The sequence below is a fragment of the Colias philodice genome, chromosome 8 (assembly GCF_061535455.1).
Source record: "Colias philodice isolate Cphi_HAF_F1 chromosome 8, ilColPhil1 Martin Lab GWU primary, whole genome shotgun sequence".
NCBI classification, from domain to species: Eukaryota; Metazoa; Arthropoda; class Insecta; order Lepidoptera; family Pieridae; genus Colias; species Colias philodice.
In genome coordinates this window covers 4,391,146-4,417,013 of record NC_143093.1, presented here as the reverse complement: position 1 = coordinate 4,417,013, position 25,868 = coordinate 4,391,146, and the positions used below count along the sequence as shown (strand labels likewise).

Sequence of the window (25,868 nt, the reverse complement as noted above, 5' to 3'; positions counted from 1 at the left end):
ATTGGAAAATGCTTTATTATTTTATTTTTTGTCTGCAAACCAATGACAAGAAGAAATAAAGTTCAAAATATGTTGTTGGGAAACGTCTGAGCGAAAGCTTCAGTACAATTTAACAACAAATTACGTATTCAACCTCACTACATTTTCATATCAAGATTAGCTAAAAGCCCACATTAATTGAATAAATTAAATAGTTTGGTGACATTTAATACGTATGAGTAATGACTACATTAGGATGTTAATTTAATCGATAAATCAAATTAGCCCCGACCGCTATCGACTAAACAAACTTTCTATTAATTGGAACACAAATACAGAGGGGGAAAGTCCCATCATGCGTACGGTTTCCATTAGCACTAGGGCTGTCACCTCTCAGATTATTAATTTTTGCAACTTAATATTAATCAGGGTCAATCTAGCTTTTATAATGATGATTATAAAGCTGTTTCACTTCGAGTTTGAAAATAAAACGGTAAAGCTTTAAAAAGTTAAGTTCATTTCGCTTACAAAATATAGTTTCATTGAGCTTTCACTGCATACTTGAAAATTGGAATACAATGCCTTATTGAAATCGTTAATTTTGCTATCAATGCTATTCCATAAAGTTATAAACGCCTACTCTTTAATTACCTATAGGAAATATTAGAATTTATATTTCCTATTTCAACGATAAAACAATAACAAGGCATTATTTAAAAATATAATTTTGCCGCATTCCACAGCCCTATTAAGGGCATCGAGGACAAACGAATCCAAACAGTTTTCCATAAGTTCGATTCGTGTGTAAATATTACAGCGTGCGTGACCCTGATAACGTAACAGAAATAGATCACATTGTGTTTCTTATATCCAGTTGCTTGAACACCGTGAGCCGACGCAATTATGATAATTTGCTGTTGTTGTGAAAGGGATAGTACACTTAGTGGGCACGTACTCTTAGATTAGTATAACGAATTTGAGTTTACAGAGGGTACTTTTTTAATGGCAATTAAAATTCGTATAGATAGTTCGACTTTACGGAAGCTTTTTAAAAGCGTTATGTAGGAACTTTGTCAACTATTTGGAGTAGCGAATTACTATTAATTCCCTGGCTAAATTTTACGTTTAAGCTATGTTAAACGTTATAAAACTGACGAATAGAAATGAGGAAAATGAAAAAAAAATGCTTTCGAGAGTGAAATCAACACTGTTAATTCCCCCTGGCGACGTGTAACACGGCTACCTTATAAATTCAGATTTTCCCCACATTACTAGGTTATCTATAAATATTCAAATTACAAAGCGATCGTGGCGGTAGTTAGCGTGATATATTGGATTACATTAGCGTATCCTTGCATTAATTATTACAGAATATTACGGTATAACGTAATTTTGTTCTGTGATTAATTTCCTCATCCGCTTACAATGACTAACTCACTATAAAAACCTAGAGATTTTTGCCATTTTGGTATGAACGAAAATAATAGAAGCAAAAATAAACATGTACATAAATTTTTTAACAATTTGTCATTTAGTAGTAGTAGATTTCGTAGTTCCAGGAGTAAATTCCAAAAGCCCTGCTGGTCCATTATATTTTGCTTCTTACATATAGTCTTAACCATAGTTATCAGCCATAGGAGCTATCTTGGTAGAATGGATAGACTAATTTAGTCAGAGCATGAAACGTCAGGGCTAGGAAAAGATTGTTCTAACACATTGCATGTACTAACCACTAACCAAATACATACACAGACTTATAGATGAATGAGAATGGCTTAATAAAGGAAATAAAGAAAAAAGACACGTTTGAAAAGCTTAAGCAACTTGTTCAAAACATTTTTGCATCTGTAGAGTGTAGATACTAACCCAATACGTACTAAGGTTAAGTAACTTAATAAAGGATATGTCATTTATAACTTGAATACAAGATAACTGACATACGTCTAAAAGATTAGTCGACAAAAAAAAAGCTATTACATCTATAGATCTGTACTAACCAAATACAAACAGAACTATAGATGGCTTACTAAAGAATAGATGCCATTTCTAACCTATACAAAAGAGAACTGACTTGTTGGAGATATTAACCGAATACGTACTCAGAAGATGTTTCTCTATATAAAGGATAAAACTTATTTAAAAGAGAACAGACGTTGTACGTTACGAAGTTTCTTACAAAACTCAGAACAGTTTTTTCTTGATAAAGGATATAACCTATTTAAAAGAGAACATACGTACGTACGAAAGTAACTCGAAAACTACTGCGCCCATTGCAAAAAGTTAGAAAAAGTGCGTTCACCGGCCCCCCACATTATTGGCAAGTGACATGGGCGGTACGTTTGTGTCCCGGGTCGAGCCGGGCGGGGCGGGACGGGCGGCTAATGTGTAACATAGAACGGGTACGCTCCGTAGATGCTGGTGCAGGCGCTGTACGACTTCACGCCGCAGGAGGCCGGCGAGCTGGAGTTCCGGCGCGGCGACGTGATCACGGTGCTCGACCGCTCCGATCAGCATTGGTGGCAGGTATGATACATTCATTTTTTTTTTTAAATAACGAAGGTAGAATGTATTTCTTGGGCTTTTGGGAGTTGGTTAAAATTAATTGGAATAGGAAAGCTTTGTGAAAGGGAAATTTTTCGTATCCGATATAAAATGAAGCCTGCTATGATTGTTATAGGGACAAATTTCTAATTCAGAAAAGAGTAATTGTTGAAATAGTAGATTTTTTCTTTAACTATTCTAAAGTATTATTATTTATGTTTTGTTTTTATATATAAATGATACTGGATATTAAAAGGTTCCACAAGCTCTGGTGAAGTCTCGATACGTAATAAATTATATAAATATAAGCTACAGCATTGAACATATACATAACATTTGAAGACGTACAGGGTATATATGTAACAAGAACTTTGTATGCAATATGTATATGTGCATTTCTCTCGTACAATGTAATTTCCAATCGTAAATTGAAATGGACGTAAGCGGAATTAATAGTAATATCTGCAGCGTGGTTACAAGTCCCTCCTTTGTAATGATACTAAAAATAGCTAATATGTCGCAGTTGTGAGTGTCAAGTGCATGTAGATTACGGAAGGTTAGGTATCAAATTACATCTCTGTTATGTATTACTAGCTTTCTGCCGGCGGCTTCGCCCGCGTTTTCAAAAAACCCGCATTCCCGTTCCCGTGGGATTTCCGGGATAAAACCTATGTGTTAATCTAAGTTACCATCTAAATGTGTGCTAAATTTCATAGTAATCGGTTCAGTAGTATTTGCGTGAAAGAGTATCAAACATACACAGACACATAAATCCTCACAAACTTTCGTATTTATAATATTAGTAGGATAGACTATAATATAGATAGAGTAAGGAATAATGTCTAACAAGCTCAGAGTCAGTTGTGTGGACCTTGCTGTTTAGTTTCTGTGAAGTAACGTAAAAATCACAAAATATTCTATGTATAGACTACAACCTATGTTCTAGCTAGTTATAGTTTTTAAATAAGTTCCATATGCGGTCCATGCAGACAGTAATCACGCACTTCGTACTGCACATCTATAATATGTGTGCGTGTTTGTGTAAATGTTAATCATGGAAATTAATAAAATGGTTATTAATTAAGAGGGTTTTCTATATTCGTCTGTATTTTAACACGTTTTTATAATTTTCCTGTATTATTTATTTATTAGGTACATACACATCACAGCTGACAATTTTGACTAATTTAATCACATGTTGCGGTAAAATGCCAGCCAAATTGTATGTACACAGCACAGTTATTATGTGTATATATGCTTTTTACATGCCACAATGACTGTGTTTTCCATATCAACGTACAACTAAACATATTTTTTATCAATTCCAGGGCGAGATAGCGCACCGCCGCGGTCTGTTCCCCGCGTCGTACGTGACCGCGTACCACTCATAGCTGGGGCGGCGCACGCTCCGCCTCCCCGCGCCTGCCGTGCTCGCACCGCCCTGTCTGTAGCGCTCTAGCGGCGGACGTCGGAACAATACGCTTTATTATTCAAGTATAATATATTTTTTGCCTGTCATGCGGTTGACTAAAGTCCGGTCGCGGAGCAGAAAGAATTTCGTAGAATGACCTCTTTACCTACTGACAGTGGTCACAAACATTTTTGAATGAAGTGCAGTTTACATGAAATATTTGGAGGAGAAAATGTTTTTTACAATACTTATTAGTTAGTTACATTTTAACTTTTTCAATAACCACGATATATTATATAAAAAAAAGTGTGCGTGTGCACACATAAGAAGTGAAACATCTTTATGACCTTATTTTTCAAAAAATAATTTACTATATACAATATTACAGAAATACGTTAGTCTAACACGCGATTTCGACTTAGGCGGATTTTGATTGGACATAAAGAGTTGAGGTTTATTCTTATAAATTATGAATTCACAAAATCATAATTGAACACCTGACACCAATCAAGCAAACACAAACCTTACGCTCTCAGGTTAAAGGTTTACAATCCCTAAGGACGGCGGCCATTGCACCTGTGCGAGCAAGACACATTATTTTAACGCGGGAGTGACAGTGACAGGTAATAACAGGTTAATGTACGAAATTCTTCCTGCTCCGCGACCGGACTTTAGAAATTGCGTTCTTTTCAGTTGATAAAAAATTACTCCGTCTTTTGGGTTAGTTTTTGTTTTCTTGTAAACCTGCTGATGAATGGACGGTTTCACAGCTTCTGGATGTGTTCTGATTAGCTTATCTGTCTGTATAAATTACAATGTACGAAATTTTCGTCTTAAGAACACAGAATATCGAAGACATTGCCAACAAGTTGTGAAATCTGCCCTTAGTAGGTAATTCATTTTAAAAAGAAACTCCGGATAATTTTTGTCAAGTACTTCTTTTTGCGATTTTTGAAGTGAAAACTTCTTTAGCGGCGTTGAGCACTTTTTCTGTAATGGGTATAAAATCTTAAACTCGCGTCAGGACACGTGACCTGATCGAAAAAGCGTAAGACTGATACCATTCAAAAATATCAAACATGCTCAACGTTAATAATCAAGTTTTCACTTCTGCCAGCACTCCCGGAGTGCAACCCGTCTTTTTTTACCATAAAATGTTCTCACAATATCACTAAGTGATCAAAAATTGGATATAAGCTATTGTTTCGACGCGTCTCCGCTCGTGAAGTCGCTAGTACAGCGTCTTGCTAATATAAACCCATCTTGCGATAAGATTGTTTTACTTTGACTAGAATGTAGATAGAACTATTGTAAAAAAGAATACAATATTATATTTTATTGTTAGTAAAAGATCTGACATGACTACGTCTTCTATATTGAAGATTGTTTAATTTTACCAACACAAATGTAATATAAAATGTAGGTAAATGACGAATGTGCAATTTAATTGCATAATTTTTTATTGGTATTATGTGACACCTTGTTTATTGGTATCATAAACAGAATATTTTTATTACTTAACGTATATATAGTATATCTTCATAGTCATCAGTCGAAAGTAAAACGATCAATCTGCACAATCCTTGCCCTGAAACTCCTTTGTTTTTACCAGCACATAATTATAACTCAAATAATATTAATTATGTGCTGTTTTAAAACTATCTATCAATCCAGTGAGGCGGATTGCGTTGCTAACGCAAAATTAATTTGCGTAATTTACCGATATTTTCCAATGTTCAGATAAACAGTGGTTATATGTGAGAAAAGATTAAACCGAAAGTTTCAGTAGGAACAGATTTCTAGTTGTTAAATTTGATGGAAATCACTCTCTATTTGAACATTGCAAAATCGGTCCACGGTGTGCCGAATATAATTATGTTAAATGTGTCAAATGACAAATGTATGTCCCCAGTTTGAATTAGCTATGAATGTTTGTCAAGAAGAAATACACACAATCGTGACGTATTTGCGTTTTGCGTGAAGATATGTTTGACTGATATTGGTCAATTGAGATTCAAATCTCTGCCAATAGAATGAGAGTTCTGACTTATGACGTCACGAACCGCGGAGCGAAACGCTTCCGATTTGCTGATAAAATTTGCACAAATACCTTATCGAGTTTGTGTGTATTCCTCTATATTATTCGACGTTTATTAAATATACTATCATTCAAACTTTATAAATTACATATTATAATAATCGTTAGTGGACATCTAGCTAAGACACATACACCATTAAAGTTTACTAAACAAGTTCGGAATATATTCGATGCAAAATAATTGAACTCGCGTTTTTCCGTCGAATGTACTTGTTCTTACAAAACATGCATCGGCCATTAATCCTATTCTTGTGGGCTTGTAAATAGCAACACGGTTTATATTATCAAAATGCCGTTAACTGATAGTCTTGTTTCAGATAAAGTTTGATGTTTTATGGTGCTTCATGTCAGCTATGATAATTACTATAAGTTTCGCGACGTCTAAATTCATTTCGAATTCGGGACATGCCTTTTCGCGATGCGATGGCATCCAAAATTTCTGGTAGTACAAAATTTTATTGCATTACGAATTAATTTATCGCGAATTTTAGGGCCTCGACAGACGCGATTGGAAGCGCGGGCTGATAAATATTTACGGTCCAAACTTCCGGTCGGTGTGAAGAGGCCATTAGGGATAATATGTCCGCTTATACGTGCCAGAATATTATTTTAATTTTTGAAATATATATGCTTAGTAATAGTGCGTGGGATCAAATCAGTTTTTTTTAAATCTCTGAATTGCTCCGTCAGATTTTCATACATGTGATTTAAAGTATGACCATTATTTATCCCCATATTAGTAATGCTCATAAACATTTACCATTATACACGTTAATTAAGGTAATAGTGTTAAGTTCGCGCGGTTTTTACTTTCATAAAATATGATATGCAAAACTATGTAATCCGGTCTAGTGTTACTATGCTAAAGTGTACGGCGTATTACGAGTGTCCCCGAAGCTTCTCCTTTAGCTTTAGGCTGCGGTGGATTTGTGTTTCGCACAAATTATAAGTCACCTATATTATATTATTATTGTTCGTGTGGACATTTTATATCGGCGATTTTTTATAGAAGGGTTTGTACAGCGAGGATTTTTTAGAAAATTTTTATATTGCATTGCGCTTTTAAGTCTTTCGATGTGTTATTTCGAGACGATTTTGTTACCCGTTTTAGTGTTTTATCAATTAATGGATACGAGTAAATAATGATAATGATAATATCAATTAATATTTCAAATTTTAACCTAATTATTAAATTTTAAGTAAGGACGTAGTAGTTCGTAGACTACTGGAGTAAATACGATAATAATATAACGCAAGTAATTGGGCAGCGTAACGACGTAACGACGTGGCACTCCATAGTGTCATTGTACTTAGTTAGCGTATAACATTATAGTCAAGACTTTGAAATTAATAACTTTGAGTACTCGTTAATTCAATGTAGATATTTATTTTTGTTATTGTAATGTACCCAAAATTACTATATTTATCGAAATATACTTGATAGAATTTTAGAAATCGACGACCACGGCGGTCGCTGTAAGTAAGGATGACATTTCTTTGCATATAATAATGTTTGAAAATCTAAATGTTTCCCTGATATGGCATTTAAACGTGTTTAATACATAGATATTGTAAGAAAGCGGTGTGTCGTACTATCAAGTGAGTCGGAAATGCTAAACAATTGTCTAATGTGCTTCTCGCTGTAGATGTAAGTTGGCATGTTTTAATAAATTGGAAGTGCTATAATCTATTATAATCAAAATATTTAAAATAATTAAGTTATGATTCTCCAATATTGTGGAAGATGTATAATATTTTTTACTAATAAATTTAATATTGTACTTTGTGTTTTATTTCATCCCTGAAATTATTTTTATTGTGCATGCAACATACTATTTTCATTCGGATTTATTAGACAAATAAAAGACACGAATCTCAACAATAAATATATTTATTATCACAATACATAGTAGGTACTACTTGCCCAACAACACACAATAACAACTATAACTAAATAACTATTCATAATTTATTTAAAGCAAATTCTGCGTATCATTTGCACTAAACGCGTATCAACATTCCAGTTTCAACAAATAAGCATCAAACATTTATTCTTATTCCATAAAACTGTATAAAATTCTATATTTTGTATCTGCAAAGACTAAAGTTCATTTTTATATAATTTTTTATTCAAATATTCCTACGGGAATAAATTGCAAGAGTTGGTCCAATTAAAATTAATATCATAGTCACAGCGGAGCAAAAGCTCGTCATTATATGAATTTATAATTTGCAATAGCGTTAGCTCATAGCATCAGTTAACTTTTATGTAGCAAACTTATATTTTATTCAGGTTTATTCCGTACATATTAAGTATTGCTATTTTTCTTGCAGTGTGACAAGTGCAAGTACATACACTTCATCAGTTAATATTTAACCTATACATATAATAAATAATATTAATTAACAAACAAAAAGTCATTAGCAATTTGTACGAAGATTTTTCACCTCATGTCCTCTTTAAAAATATTATTTTTCCACAAAAGACTATTCAGAGATCGATTACATCATAGGAAAAAAGGGTCATTTTAAAATAGAGCTTTTCTTATTGTCTGCGAACCAAGAAAACCGTGAGTAGAAATTTTTACCAAAATACTACATACCAAATAGAAAAATAATGACTTTTAACTTCCTACATATTATTTTTATAGCAAAAAGGTGTGGCTATACTGAACGTTAACAAAAAAAAATATTGCAAGTTATACATATATGACGATTTATTTTAAAAATAAATTATTTACTTAATAATAATTCTTTGTAAATGTAGCATACGAAAAAATATCACAATCTATTGAATCAGGCAAACTACGAATTCTACCTGATATCAGGTCAATACAGATAAAAAAAACAATTGAAATGTTATCTAAAACGTGTGTCCTCCGATAGCTAGCATGATGTTTTCAAAGGCGATCCAGTTAATAAGCGCCCAAGGGCCGAGTCGCATCCATAGAGGTAGAAACCCTTTGTAAAGGGATAGTATACCCTCGTTCCGGACCGACTGCTGTAAACAATCGATCATGCCGCGGTAGAGGGTGCCCCTGGAACAAGTAATAGCGTGAACATAATGTTTTACTAGGTGGCAGGTTTAAATGAAATAACACAGGCTGATATTATCGTATTTTGATAAAATACAATTAATAGTTAACGAAATAATTTTTATGTTTGGCATAGGCACAGTATTACAATATAATTATTTGTATTACAATATAGGAAATATTGTAATAGTGGGCATAGGATAGGACCCAGTTGCGTGTACATTTACGGAATATGGATTGTTAAGTATAATTAAAATAATTTATTTAAAAAAAATACACTTCTATTCATCAATATATTAATGATTATTCTACTCTACACTTATTGGAGAAAATTCGGTAAAAAATATAAGGTAATTTTTAACCGTACGCGTACGGCGTAGGTATTTAATCTCTGTAGGTACACTACGTTATTCTTAAAATCTTAAATATTATAAGTCATACATGCAAACGCCCAGCGAATGATTCACAAACAACAACAACATTCTAACATCGCATCCGAAGGTCTGGAGTATTTGGAATGAAAGGGAAAGGAGACCTACGTATGTTCGCGCTCGACTTTGACCCCGTTACGTGACCTCTACCGCACTATTCACCCACTTTACACTTAGTACTATGCAATCTCGTGAAAATATTGATTTCGTGCACGAGTATTGATTAGTTGCGGTACGTTTCCATGAATATTACGCGTGTTTGAATAGCGCGTTTGACTTTCATGGGAAATAGGCGTTTTGTTATTGATTAGATGAAAGAGGATGCATTGCGATGGATGTATTCCGATACTCAAAGTATTGAGTATCGGAATACGAAATATTTATTAAAATAATAAAAAAAAATTTAAGTAATGATGGTGAGATACCTATTTAAATCATCTCTTATAGTCAGCTAGTATGTAGGTAGTAGTACCTAAATAGAAATGTTGGTGTTAAGTGGAATGTAGCCAACAAACAAAGAAAGAAAAACACTTCATTATTATAATAATAATCAGTGTTGATTCAAATATTAATTATTATTTATAAGTGCGTTCATTACCGTAACCCCAAAATAATATTACAAAGCATGCACTCGTTACAGTTTCGTCGACCTCAATTGCTTGTCGATAAAAATTTACTTACTTACCTACTCTTTTTAACTCGAAGGAACCGCTTTAATTTTTTCTAATAATGCAACTTAATTTTACAATACAAGTGATTTATTGGAATGACCATGAATGACTTACATTTTATAGATAGGACAACACTATGCTAATTAAATATTAAAAATTAGATTAAATATTATGTACGTATAAGCTATAAGACTTTCTCTATTCATGCAAATTAACCTAAATTTAAATGTAAAATAGAAAGATGGTGCAACCGATGCAAGGAATGTTTTTGAACGACGAATCGTAAAACAGCTGATCGGAACTTTTAACCAGGTTACAACTTACAAGTATGACTGATCACTGAAATGAAGTCATGACCTCCAAGCACACATAGACCGTACATACATATAACAACACATGTAGTAACATGACATTCATACACATAGTATCATATAACCAAAATTACCTCCCATCCGGCCCCACAGGTTGGTTCATGAGCCTCGTCTTCATAACATCAGCGGGTGTCCCCATGACAGCGGCTACAAAGCCAGCAGTGAACGCAGCAGCACCATGCACTATGGCATTGTCGGCCATTCCGAATTCACGGATAAGGAACTGTTTGGTAAAATCGTACGCCGCGAGGTCGCCCATGTTGACTAGAGCTGCTCTTTGCACGTTTGGGACCGCGCCTGGAAGTATTTAGATCTTATTGTAGCTTATGAAAATTTAAAAATAACTAAGTACAAAACTTTCTTCTTTATTTTTTACAAAGCTAAAAGCTAAAGCTAACTAAAGCTGCTAACTACGTCAAGGTAAATTTCTTCAAGTCTTTCAACAGTTTTTACAAGATAAAAAGCTTTTGCGATTGTAATTTATGTCTGCTGGTATTCCTGAATGAGACAAAAGGATTAACTACTTATTTATTTTATGATTTAAAAAATTGTACGCTATGTTTGTTACAGATAAAATTAATTATTTTTGACAAACAATGATCAGAACATACCTCTCCAAAAGCCCTTAATCCCGCCTTCCGCATACAGCATAACATACACCTGCCTACAGTTGGAGAACCTTGGCGCTTTTCCTTGCAACAACCTCCTGCCTTCAGCCTGCATCTGGACCTTCACCAGGTCGGTTGGTGATGCGATCAGCTGCGCGAGGGATCCCGCCGCCAGCCCGCCTGCCGGACTTCGCGCCAATTAAACGTTATTTCATGGACACGTTGTTAATTTTTTCTAACTTCTAATAAAAAGTTATGTTCATAATAGGAAATAGTTTCTTTCCACATGTACAAACATATATGGATAAAAATTGTATTTATAGGCGTGGAATTCGTGGAAAGCTTGGTGGCCTGGTGCCTATGGTAAGCGTAAACTAAGGCACGAAAAAAACTTTAAATGTAACCATTTAAAGTTGTTTATAAAAATGGTTACATTTAAAGTTTTTTTCGTGCGAAGAGAAAATCTTCAAAATATATCTATGTCACCCACAATATGAAAATTAGGACAATACAGTTTATCTCAGTACAGTTTCAGTTTTTTTGGAACAGCTTTTGCATTCATTGAAATAGATCCTATATCGTCTGGTGCAGAATGCAGGACTGGCTACCTAAGTCTAAGTCGTTAAAAAATTATGAACAAAAAATAAAAAACCAATTAAGTTACTATGTATAAGCAAACGATTGGAAAGTATTCTTATATTCTACCGCTATGAAGGCACAGCATCTGCGTTTTATGGTGTTTCCGGTTGCAATCTGTTATTCGGGTTTCGACCACTATTATTATACTCGTATAAAATAACTTTATATTTACTATAAAAAACAAACTTTAGAATAAAAAGAAGTGCCAACATCGTTCGTGTTCGTACCAAATAACCCGTAAGGGAGCGTCCATAAAATAGGTGAGGTGTTTTTGTCTATTTTTTGACCCTCCCTCCCCCTCTGGTGAGATATCATGAGATTTTATTGAACCCCCTCCCCCATCCCCCCATCTCACGTGAGATTTTTCAAAATGTGGGTTTCTTATGTTTATTTGTTTCAAAAAAAATTTCTTCGTGCTTTTGTTTACGACTAGTTAAAAATAGTAATTAATATTGCTGAAAGTTATAATAAGGGCCGATTTTTCAATGCTTGGATAAAACTTATATGTATGTCCAATAAAGTATTACCTTACACTTCACACAGTATCCTTTATCACTTCACACAGTGGGTTGCCTGGAAGAGATCACTCTTTAGTGATAAGGCCGCCCTCTGTGCTAGTTTAGCTATAATTTTTAGTTTTAAGTAATTTGTATAACTAGCATAGTAAAGTGTTATAAATAAAAAATAAAAATATTACACGATAATATTAAAATGTCACGTAAACTGTCAAATACGGGCAATTAGAATACGTTTATAAAATGGTAGTTTTATACATTATTCGACGAATAAGTTTTATCCAAGCATTGAAAAATCGGCCCTTAGTGTTATAACAAGGTAACAATAGAATATTTAAATCTTAACCCTAACATTAAAATCTTAAGCATGTTATTTGGATTAAATGGACCAAAAGAGAATAATTTGTTTTGTTTCAATTAAAAAAAAATTGCGTGATATTTGCCGACATCCCCCCCCCTCTCCCCAACGTAAGGTTAGATGAGATTTTACTCGACTTCCTCCCCCCCTAAAACAATTCTCGTAATTTATGGACGCCCCCTAATTCGTAAAATGAAACTAACAAAATCATATTTTGTATTTGTAAACAGCTTATAACCAAAACACAAGTACGTGAGCATTAATGTTTTACAATAAATTCTGACTTGACCTTCAAAATAAAGTCAATAACCTCGCATCTTATAGTGCTTATCAAATAATCGAGATAGTAGTATTATTATGCAAACAATGTGAGTGATAAAAACGAAACGTTTTACAAAATTAAACATTGAATTGAAGGTCAATAACACTGCACATACTAGTTCTTTATCAACTTCTCATGGTCATTGATAACACGAAATAATTTACACTTCGAATTCTAACGAACCTCGTAATTTCTAGAGTTTAATTTCTTCGATACCTTTATCTTTTATGAGTTTTCTTATTCATTCTTTCATACGTAATTTCTATTGTTTATAATAACAATATGTATTTAAGTAGATAAACAAAGAATATTTATGTGCCTTTAATTTTTCCCATAAATAACTCAACGATAGTCGATAACCTAGCCTAATGACGTCATAACTTCATGACTTGTACGTTCCGAACAAGCTAATTAGTTAATCAATAAGTTATTATTTGTATGCATTGAATAAAAATCTTTAACCTTATTTTATGTTTCAATCGCTTTCATAGAAATGAATTTACTCATTCAATTATATCACGAACAAATTATAAAATTTTAAATTCGTTTTCTTTTTCCTATTCCGCATTTTATTTTATCCTAGATTTTCGTCACTGATCAACATAATCATCAGCCCATATACGTTCCCACTGCAGGGACACAGGCCTCCTATGAGGGAACAGGCCACAATCCACCACGCATGGCCAAATGCGTTTTGGTGGATGACACATAGACCGGGAGATACTGACACAAAATTTCGAGTCATTTGTAACAGGATGGCGGTTCTACAGGGGTCTTAGTACGCAATGACAAAAAGAAAAATGATGGTATGAACGCTGGTACTGGTGGGTTAGTCGCGTGGGCGTTAGTCGAACTCGTCGGAAAAATAGCGAAAGTCAAACGATTTGTAACACAAAAATTTTAGAATTTACCGATAGCCCATAAAAAAGAAGTAGGCGGTAGTGTCATGCCATACTTTTCCGGTATGACTTACAGCCCGCCATACCGACGCGAATGTGTTGATTTAAAAAAAACAATTATTCAACCATTTGTAACAAGCTAACTTTTGCACAGGTAACCATCGTCGTGCAGCCATTTACGAAAATCGCCATGCCATACTTTTCGGACGATTCCAAATGGTCGCCATACCGCCGAAAATCTGCAAAATTTTTTTATTTCGCCTATCTTTTTGTACCAGTATTGCATTTGGCTTTTTGGAGAGTATTTGATAAAATGTGACCATTATTATATTTGCCATACTTCTAGTAGGGGGAAAAAGTGCTGTCATACTTGAAAAATAAATTTATTATTAATTTATATAAGTGAAGATTTCCAACACCTAGATCTTTGAAATTTTGTATTTATATTCGTTGATCCTCAAACTTACAGGAAAAATAAGTGCCATACTGTTACAAATCGTTTGACTTTCGCTATTTTCCGACGAGTTCGACTAACGCCCACGCGACTAAGCCGCCGGTACCAGCGTTCACATCATCATTTTTCTTTTTGTCATTGCGTACTAAGAACCCTGTAGAACCGCCATCCTGTTACAAATGACTCGAAATTTTGTGTCAGTATCTCCCGGTCTAACAATATGTCGAACTTTTTAATTCTTCGACATGTCGGTTTCCTCACGATGTTTTCCTTCACCGTTCGAGCAGTGGTGATGTAACAATTATGCGCAGATTAATTTAAAAATCAATTTATTTCCTGCGCGCTCGCCCTTGTCTCGAACCCCGGACTTATCGATTCGAAGTCCGAGGTCTCACCACTGAGCCACCACTGCTCTCGTCACTGTTATTATTATTTTTTAATCAAACTTAAAAACAACACTGCAATATTACAAGGTTTCTAAATAATACTCTACGTCTATAACATAAATTAATGACTTCCTCACCCACAGAGGCCGCTCCCAGTGAAGTTTTTCCATTTTCGTCTTTGAAATAACTTCGAAAGTGTTCATAGAAAATCAATCGGCTCCCCGAGTAGATTGCATGTCGCTGGAACATAGGCATTAGCCCGCTCCATAACTTTAATACGCCTTCCTGTTTCGCTATCTCCACAGCCGTTTTTATCATTCCATGGTTCTCTAGCTGAAAATTTATATTATCTGTAGCGTTATTCATAAATTTCCGAACGGAAAGGTAAGGAGATTATATTTCTACAAAAGTAAAAAGTTATTGACCAAAAACAATTCCATTATGGTAATTGAATGTGATTGATCTGATTGAAAGCTCAAAGTCGTTTGTAAATGCGTCCACTGAGGGGGAAAGTAAGATGAATTACATTTCAGGCTTGAAATGTAATGCAGATTGTAATAGTGATTTGTTTATAATTTCCAATTAAATATAATAAACAGCAATCAAATATCAGTGCATTTTCTTATACCTGCAGCTGCGCTCGAAAATAAATGCGCAGCGTATAAAGAATTTTCTACCTATAATTATACTATGATTATGCTATAAACAGGGACTAATAAAAAAGACCGAGTTTGTGTCATTAGTCTGACGTATTTATAGTGGATGGCAGCACAAATGCTAGGTATGTAGTTCATTTATTATTTCTGAAATCAATATACCCATCTGCGTATTTCTAATGGTATTCATGACCATGGCAAACAAACCTAACATAAAATTAAATTTTGTCTGTATGTAATAGAGGAAGGATGGAATTGGTACTCAATTTGTTTGTATTTTTTTGAAGATTCTTCTTTTAGTTGAAAGTTAGGGCTAATTATTCGGATGGTCCGATTTAAATTTTGTTCTTTTCTGACAATTTGAAGGCGGTTTATTTTTTTGTGAAGGAAGATTTAAAGAAAGTTACCTTATAACCAGATTGCTTTGCAGCGGCGACTTCTGACTGTATCTGTAACCTTGTTTTTGTCAAATCGAACGGGTACGTTGCTGAAAAAGAATAATTTTTCATTATTTTAGGACGTGCAAAAAAAACAATATGTAGGTACCTACTAATCACAGTCTTTGAGGTCTTGTACCTATTATGCAACTGTGTATCGTATTTTTATTATAGGTAGCTACATCAATTTTAGTCTTGATAAGTAGGTACATATCAGCTCTGTTTTTGTGCAGCATTTCGCTGAGGCTATTCCGTTTGCCACATTTAATTTAGTATTCAGTGTTATGGCAATAAATATCTTTTCTTTCTTTCTTTTTATACCTGCTTCCGCGGCCCAAGCGCCCAGCACAGCGACAGCATAGCGGGACGCAATAGAATCCGTCGCTTTCGACGCGGGATGGTCGGCGTTCCGTAATACCGGCATTGTTATCTAGCTATTAGTTCCTTTTCCATACTACCTGGAACAAAATGGTTATTTAATAATAATAAAAGAGTTGAGATAGCGCATTCTACAATGGGTATAGGTATTGCAGAAGTGTATGTCGGAGGTCAGTGTACTGTGCAATATATGTACGTAGATATTAAAAAAAAATCATTTATTACCTACACTTTACAAATCTAAATCAATAAATGGTTATATAGATTAACTTTTTTAACTGCTTTTTCAACTAATCTTTGTGCTCTTTACCTTATTAAAATGTAAGTTATAGTAAAATGTAAGTTATAAAACAGAAAAGAATGACCAGTTCTTATGAGAATGGACAAAAACATTCCATTCATACAGAATGATATTAAAATTTGCACAATAAACAAGGTTTTATTAACGGATTACGTTGCCTTGCGTCAGTGAAAGTAACTAAGTAGACGTAATACCTATCTAACGAAAGTGAAAACCTATCTCATAGATATTGTGCAAAAATGAATTAATTAATGTGCTATTCAATGATAAATCGAATTATTATAGGTATAACTAGATTAATTATTTATTTAACATTACAGTCTACATGATTTAAATTTGACGAATCCTGGACATTTTTCATTTTTAAAGCTGTTGTAAACTAGATCCAATATAGGTACAGAACGAAAAGAAAAAGCGGAAAAGATAATAATATTTTATATTATGAACTATACGAAAAATATTCTCAGGAATTGTTTCAAGTAAAAACTAGTTAGGTATATCACGATACGAATATTTAACGCTCCAATGATAATTGAAAGTCAAGGAGACAAGATTAAAGGTAAGTGTACCTTTGGGTCACTAGGGCAATACGTTATCTGTTATCAGTTATCACTAACCGAGTTATTGCTCCACACATGAAATCATTTTTTATTACGCTTTTATTTTATAAATTATGTTTATTATATTTATTTTAAAGCAAGAAACATGAAAATATATATGTAATGGATATCACGACTGGTAAGTAGGTAAATGAGGCTTTCAGAATGTATATCTTCAGGGTGTAGTTACGTCTCACAACGAGCCTGACCTAATTCGTGACTCCAGTCTACACAAAAGCTATACTATTAAAAGTATATAAATACCTACAACTGTTTGCCCATTTGACTCAAAATCTGGAAATATGGTCATTTATGGTTTAGAATTTAGAGATACAGCAAGTGAAATAACTAAATGGCGCGTGAATAGTCAATTATTTTAATCAATAATTCATTTAACAATAACGTTAACGACAACAGTTTTATTTATTTAGTTGTTGGGTACACATGGTATATATTCCTCATATTATAAGTCTCAGGAGGTGCGCTTAAATATTGATCCATAAGCATAACATTGTTTACACTCGAAATCAAGTCACAATGTTCTCTATTTCAAAGTTAATTAAAATAGAGCGTTTTGTGATTCATTCCCGGTTTTGGCAACAATGACGGTGGATTTTCCGAGTAAGGATAATTGGATATTGTAGTAACAGTATCTTTATACAATTTGATTATTATTTATATAACTAGTCGATACATATTTACAGTTTTATAAGGTACCTAGTGAATATTAGCCACGTTTATCACGATCCCTGCAGCTCCATTATAACATGGATACTGTAACTGATATGTACGATCTCATTCCATTTCCACACCTACAGTATTATATTACTTTTATATAGGATCATCAATTGTTTTTATTATACCTAATAAGGAACAATATAACAACACAGTCCCAAGCACAATTCCGATATAACACAAGTTGAGGCTATAATTTATTTGGCCTTCACGCCCACTTTAGCGATATTGCCTAGTAGAAATAATTATAAACACATGCTATACTAATGGAAAACGTTAAAATGGGAATAAATAAATGACTGAAACCATGAAATTAAGTCGTCTCTCGTCGTTCAGCTTATTTTCTCACAAGCAAAAGCAAACCATTCATTGTTCTTGATTTTTGTTCATACACAGATTTCGCACCAACCTATTGTTTGTTTTAACAATACTAAAGATAATGATGGTTATGGTCTTTGTAAAAATATCTTTACATATAAAAAGTTCGTAAGTACCCATGTATTCAGCAGATGCACACTCATAAGTATATTTTTTACTTATCGATAAGAACTTACAGTAGGTAGGTAAAATAAGGAACTCGCTGACAACTGCAATTAGTTCAATATTATTACAATATACAAATAGGAAATTCATAGATACCTACGTATCAAAGGCAGCTGTAGTACATATTTCGCTTATTCATGCGTAATCTAGATACGAATTGAATGCGCCCGTTTTCTGTAATTATAATTAGATTTTGATTGTTTTATTCCGTTTAAGATTCATTTTTGTTATTATTTTTGAATACAATATTTTTTTTATTTGACGTAGGTAAGTATGAATGTATAATTGCACGCCTCATAATAGTAGGGGAGCCCAGGATGCTAAATGTGGATTTACTCGAGCGTCACGGGAACCTAAGAATTGGTAGATTAGACCATAGCGAGAAAAAAAGGTCCTATAATGTTTTCACTTTTAGCGGTGGGGAAGGGTTTTTTGATTTTTTTTAATTTAAAAAAGAAAAAAATTGGCTTGGAAATACTCAAGCGCGTTAGATATTGATATTTTGCATGCTCCAGGACGTCACTGAAAAAAAGTATACGTTAATCTGACGATTTAAGTGGCGATTTAATCGCTATGAAGAAAGGGTAAAAAATTTAAGTAATATTATTCGAGCGCGTCAGATTAATATATGGGGGGGTTAATTACAATATAAGAAGTCCCCATTCTCTCATTCTCTCATTCCTCATCTGACGATTCGAGCTCAACCTTAGGAAATTATGGATTATTCAAATTTTCCAGCGGGGCCCCTGAGCGCACCCACCAACCATAACTGCTCATATTGACTAGAGGTACTAATGAATAGCTAAGGTACCGTCCCTTATAGTAATCTGACGCGCTCGAGTAAATCCCAAAATCCCCTCTTGGGCTCCCCTACTATAAGCGAAGCGTTGAGGTGGGTACTACTGTCACTTCGCGCAAAACATCTGATTTTTCAAACTTAAAATGTCTCTATGTATCATACATTGCACTTGTAAGATAATACATACACACACATATTAAGAAAAAACACTATTTTTAACATTAATGATATTTTTGATGTCATTTTTGTTATTTAAACTAGTTAAAAAACAGTTTAAAAAAGTTCTTTCTTGGACGTCCGTGTGTCTGTATGTGCGGAGGATTTTCTTGTTAACACGATAGCGACCGAAATACTTTACTAATCGAGTCTTTTTTTTCTCTTACGCTTGAGTAGGTATGCTCAGGAATAGAACCCTTTCATTTTTCAGGGTCTTATTCTGTGGTCTTATTCGATGTGGTTTAATTGTTATTAAATAAACAAAAATAATAATTAATAAATAATTATTAAAAAAAAATTATGAGGCGTGCACTTTTGGATTTTCCAAATTATTTTTATAAATATAAGCATGATAAGTGTAAACTGTAAATAATTTCAATTGATTTTCTTTCCTATAGAATATAGATACTTATCTGATATATTTATACCAAGAATGTCCTGTGGTTGTTTGTACAGGAAAACCGTGATCATATTGCTTTAGTTAGAGCAAATAAGTACTAAAACTAAGACATTTCTGTTATAATTACTGAGAGTTACACTAACTCTAGTAACAGGACAAATCCGCTTCACAAAGAACTCGAAGAAAGAAAGAAAAGAGTTGCATTGTATTTTGGCAGATTATTTGTTAAATAAAATATATCAAGACATAATTGTAGTATCGATCGAGAATTTCAGCATAGTACTATCACAGAGTAATATGCTAAAATTCTCGATCATCGATCTCGAGTGGGAGGGAACAGCTCATCTCTCATACAGTTGGCTCAGGACTGCCTGTACTTTGGATTCCCGCCAAACACCATGCCAATGCTTTTGTCATACGAAACTAACCTATTTACACGGTCAGATGAAAGATAAGATTTGAGATATATACAAAATTGAGACTATTTACAATTATCCGAAATTTATTTTAACAATAGGTTATAACCTATATGTTATAATTATTTTACGTCCCTGTATTGTGCTTCTTTATTTAAAAATTATATTGCAAAGAAACCATCATTGCACATATTTGCATTATTGAATGATATTACGCTGAATACGCTCATTCTTCATTTTGATTAAAAATAAAATTACCTATAGTTTATTATAATTTGTAAGTTGCCATGAGAAAACGCCGATAAAAATAACTAAATAAAATTTAAAAGTTTTGTGAATTAAGGCTCAACTAAAAAAACGTCATAAAAAATAAAATAAAGTACTAAAAAGTATTCATGAAAGAAAATCGCTTCAATATAACGTGGGCGTGTTAATTCAAGAGCTCATCTCCGTTGAGTTAAGAGATATCGATATATTAAGTGCTAAAAACCCAAATACCACTTCTAGAGCGCTTCAGTAAAGCTAAAAGTTAAATAAAAAACAAAAGATTCACGTTTCTCTATTTGAACGAAAGATTTTTGACGATTTGCTCAATCAGCTGTGAGTTAAATAACACTGGAGGGTACAAAGCTCGATAAAATCCATTGGTATACTAATATGTAGTATAAATGCGAAAGTCCGTTCGCCTGTATTTCACAGCTAAACCTATAGATGAAATTGGGAATAAAAGTACCTTACTAGTAACTAGATAGATAGAAGCACAGAAGAAGCTTAGAGTATATATTAGCAAGCCTAAGTAGCAAGCTTAGAGTATGTATTAGCTAATACATACTCTAAAGTCTAAGGATAGAAGATAAAAGACGGTCAAATATTTTTAAAATTTTATTTTTTATGGATTTCCAATATTAAACCGTTCTTTGTGTAAGTAACAAATGTTAACAGAAAACTCACGATATTATTATGCAAATATATGGAACAAATATTGCAAGCACGAAGCGAGATGGTGTAGAATGTAGATACATTGTACATTTTAGATTTATCTTTATTTTGAGATTATGTATCTAAGTACTGAGTGAAATTCATACACATTAATAATATTTTATTGTCGATTTATAATTTAGGTACCTAGTTACCTGAGACAAAAAAAAATACTTTCCCGAACTCAACGAATAAGTAAATTCGATTTTTTGTGTAATTGAATTTTTTATTGAATTATTCAAAATTATGTGATATGTTAATATGTAGGTACCTATTATATGGTCATACGTACTTTGGACCTTTAATATTGAGTTCCGCATAATGAAATGATAAACTAAATTGCTTCTTTAGCAATTAAAAGTTAAATAAATTCTTGATTGTATCATAATGTTTTATTACGTTTATTTTATTAGTCCAAGGTTTATAATTATAAACAATTTTTATACCTGGCCCTACCACTCCTACCAGTGACTTAAAAAACAAATTATTAAACATATTTCGTATTTTATACACTTGAATACAGCGATATTTCGTGGTAATATCAATAGAGGATTAAAATCAAAATGTTATCAGAGAACGTACCTTAAAAATTGTTCTTTTTAACCTTCACAGGTGAAGCCAAGCAAACGACTGATAACAAGCGAGTCACTTTATGCAAAGATGGTTAGGTACAAAATACACTCCATGCATTTACTTATTAGTACATCAATGGACTTTAGAATCGATATCATTATAATCGACGGCAGCAATAGCGATTGTGATTATCAATCTGTGTTGCTCACTAGTTTTATGATATATTATATTATCGGTAGGTACCTACTTATTTTAAAAGTGCAACAGTATTAACTACTTATATGAGATAATAATTGTCATGAAAAAAATGTTTGTATGGCGACTGAAAATATCCTGACAATATTACACAAAATCGTCGTAATTTTTGTACACATTTTACTATTATTATTCTCGTTTCTCCTCACTCTAACATTAACCTCTAAGTTGTCTACTTTATACAGGCTAAATAGCTTAGTATTCTACAAGGTAAGATTAGTGAAATTCAGTGCCCGAGTGCCTCAGAGTTCAGAGTTCAGACCCACGAGATGGATTGCACGCTCAAGAAAACGGGACGCGGGTGAAATTCCTGAGGAATTTATATTTATATTTTTTACTGCAGGTTGTGTTAATGTTGAAAATGAGTTGAAATACATTGAATATTGCACGCCTCATAAGCGAAGCGTTGAGGTGGGTACTACTGTCACTTCGCGCAAAACATCTGATTTTTCAAACTTAAAATGTCTTTATGTATCATACATTGCACTTGTAAGATAATACATACACACACATATTAAGAAAAAACACTATTTTTAACGTTCATGATATTTTTGATGTCATTTTTGTTATTTAAACTAGTTAAAAAACAGTTTAAAAAAGTTCTGTCTTGGACGTCCGTGTGTCTGTATGTGCGGATCCTTTTTCTTGTTAACACGATAGCGACCGAAATACTTTACTAATCGAGTCTTTTTTTTCTCTTACGCTTGAGTATGCTCAGGAATAGAACCCTTTCATTTTTCAGGGTCTGATTCGATGTGGTTTAATTGTTATTAAATAAACAAAAATAATAATTAATAAATATTTATTAAAAAAAAATTATGAGGCGTGCACTTTTGGATTTTCCAAATTATTTTGTAGATTATGTTCATAAGTATACATAGATAGTAAATTTGTATTTTGTACATGTATTCATATCTGTTATATTTTATTACTGGCTCTGTTTATAGAAACATTAAATTTAACGGTGTCATAAAACGTGTAGATATCTATTATCTACATTATAATAAATATGTAGTTAAATATAATATGTACCTATTATAGGTATGTATAGGTATGAGGTATCTATTGTAATGAAGGGTGTATGTTCCTTTCTCATATGTAGTCACCTGACTATATGTATGTAGAAATATAGTATGTACCTAGGTCAAGAAATAAAATGTCCCTATAGTTATGTGAAACAATTAAGGAAATAACCTTTTTATTCAAATCCAACAACCTTGCATTTAAATTGAATAACCACGATTGTTGTAGATTGTATTGTTAAGTGTTAACATATTTTTGTGGTAAAACCAACGTAAGTAGATATATTTGAATGATTTGATATAGGTAGATAGAATTTTAATGTACTTACCTAACTACTTAATATTTACAAACCTATAGTAGGTATTACAATATTATTGTAATACCACAGTATTACCATTATTTCCTACAGTAAGGAATCGCCTTTGATGTCGCGCGATGCCGCCGCCAGCGTAGGTTATTACGCTGCCACACGAAAATACGCTAGGGTTGCAACAAATGGGAAATAAAACAATTGTGATTATTAATATTATGATGAAATCTTTATTCATATGTACATTCAAAATAATTGCGATTATTAAATCTGATGTAATTATTTGTTCATAAATATATAATTACAGATATTGCACTGCTAAATATTATTTACGTGGACACTTTATTTTTGGATTTTCTTAATTGTATATTATAACATTTAACTAAGTAATGCATTCGCATTGGGATGTACAATCTGATTAGAAAATAATGAGGACAACATATACATAGCTTTGATTTTAATTCAACAGATACAATTAATAAAATCTTTCTGAAATATTGTTTCCTTCTGGGATTTCAATGTAGATTTACATCCGTAAACCGAACAGTTTGTGCGCGCCATAATAGAATATGTAAGTACCTATGTATAATAAAATTATTACACAAAAAATACGACTGCGTCATCCTTTCGCGCTAGGTAAAGCAAACTAAGCGTGTTTGCTTTACGCGGCCCGCGTCGCCCGACCCCCGCCAGTTCCCCTCCGTTTCTCTGCACAAGTACATTCGTCGCACTACTGTAGGAAATAATGGTAATACTGTGGTAATACTGTGCCTTTACATTAAAAAAAATTACATAATATTAATATATTATGGTAATCTACGTCACGCATAGGTATCTAGATATTATCCAAATGTATATTTAATACCTATTTTTTATTTATTTATGGCTAATAAATGTATTTTTGATAAAACCCCAAAATGCACTATTCATGAAAAACATTTTTTCCTAATCCAATCGTTAAATTCTTCTTTCGTTTTGTTTTGACAAAACAAAATTATTTAGCCTATTTTGCGATTTAAGTACATGGACATAAGGTTTATAATAGCATTGACACTCATGAACAAAGACAAAATCAGCTGACTTATAACTACCTACTACAAATATTGCAACACAGACTTGCAAATGCAATCCCATTGCAATAACGGTTCATTCAAATTTTAAAAGTTTTATGTGTTTATTATAAATTTTTCTAATGAAATAAACACGAATTTGTCGAAATTTATATTTAAACGAAACCGATATTGCATATTTATATAATAAGCTCTACATACAAAAAATTGTAATAATATTATTATCTCTGAGATCGAAAGCAAATAAATTTCTCTATTAGAAAGTAAATATCTTTTTTTTTAAGTATGTACTCAAATAGTATTTACCAGTACTACGACGACCTCACGATGCAGAATCGTGTGATGCACAAACACTCAACGACTTTTCATTACAAACACGATCAGAATGTAAACATTGGGTGATTACATGAATGACGGGCATTAATATTATGTCACGATCGGTAGAGAAAATACGTGAGCGCGAGACAGGTGATCTTATTACCCGGTAGTTAGAGAGGGAGGGAGGGTTTATGGTTGCCCTAAATTCGCGGTGTTAAGCCGCCGCAGCGCGAAAGAGCGCGAAGACAACAAGCGGACCGCGTCCGACTCACATCGCTACCGAGTTGTGACTATTCTATTCAAGCACTGTAGAATATCTGACGCCAAAGCCCAAAAGAAAGAGCCCAATTATCTATATAAACGTAGTATAGAGTACACACGCGTTTACTATGCAGTGACGTCATTTCATTCAAGAATCACCCGTAACTTTCATTGATTGTACGTCCCTGTGATCTATAAATAACAGACGTCATACCTGATAATACAAGGTGATCAGTTGCGGCTGTCGCAAGCATTTTATTACAATATTAAATTTAAATTTAATATTTTTTATAATTATTAAAATAATCCGAAATAAAAGCATTCTTGTCAACTCTTCTTTTATTTGTAGAAATTGCTTTTTGAAACGGTGCGGTGGTAATTAATATCTTTCTGTATTTTGGCGATTCAAAGCAAGTTAAGTTGAATAAAAAAAATGATTGAGTTTGAATCCTGAACAAGAAAAATTGTTGGTTTTATTTTATACTAGCGTTCCACCCCGGCTTCGCCCGTGGTACATAATATTTACGTTTTCTCTACATAAGAACCATCCTAGTACTTCAAGGAATATAATAAAAAAAAGAATTATCGAAATCGGTTCAGCCGTTCTCGAGTTATGCGCTTACCAACACATTTTGCGATTAATTTTTATATACAGAGTGTCCCACTATTGGTATACTAAGCGCGAAGGAACTTGTAGTTTTGCATACACTGATCACGTAAAAAATACTTAAAAAAAATTGGGTCCAAAATTTTTTGCTAAATTTTTCCTAAAAATCCATGTTTTCTTCTCTAGCTTCGCGCAGCCGGCATATACTGCTTCACTAATATGAGCATTTTGTCTATGAAAACATAATCTTAAACGATAGCTCACGTGCTTGTGGC

The 25,868-nt window shown here is 33.2% G+C and overlaps 2 protein-coding genes across 7 annotated transcripts in view; one reads left to right on the top strand and one right to left on the bottom strand.

Moving 5' to 3' along the window:
- drk (growth factor receptor-bound protein 2 drk) overlaps positions 1-25,868 on the top strand; it is a 99,502-nt gene that overhangs the window by 11,448 nt on the left and 62,186 nt on the right. Inside the window, exons 5-6 of one of the 2 annotated variants that reach the window (XR_016315959.1) lie at positions 2,392-2,502; positions 3,849-4,979. Coding sequence is in view for 1 of the 2 variants with exons in the window: in XM_089698102.1 (XP_089554228.1) it covers positions 2,392-2,502; positions 3,849-3,911 (174 nt within the window). In the remaining variant the exon portion in view is untranslated. Of the gene's footprint in view, positions 1-2,391; positions 2,503-3,848; positions 7,811-25,868 lie in introns of those variants that run through there. The other variant, XM_089698102.1, reaches the window with a different exon arrangement.
- LOC149486463 (mitochondrial uncoupling protein 4-like) lies at positions 7,903-25,031 on the bottom strand. 5 transcript variants are annotated; one of them, XM_089698090.1, is made up of 7 exons: positions 24,714-25,031; positions 16,133-16,269; positions 15,782-15,861; positions 14,856-15,051; positions 11,149-11,325; positions 10,612-10,834; positions 7,903-9,067 (listed from the first exon to the last, which is right to left on the bottom strand). In XM_089698090.1, exons 2-7 carry the CDS (start codon positions 16,233-16,235, stop codon positions 8,893-8,895), a joined length of 954 nt encoding a protein of 317 aa, XP_089554216.1. In that variant the 5' UTR covers positions 16,236-16,269; positions 24,714-25,031; the 3' UTR covers positions 7,903-8,892. The 5 variants fall into 5 exon arrangements, with proteins under 5 accessions (XP_089554216.1, XP_089554218.1, XP_089554217.1 ...); XM_089698092.1 differs by having other exon boundaries at positions 16,133-16,265; XM_089698091.1 differs by lacking the exon at positions 24,714-25,031 and adding an exon at positions 21,759-21,859.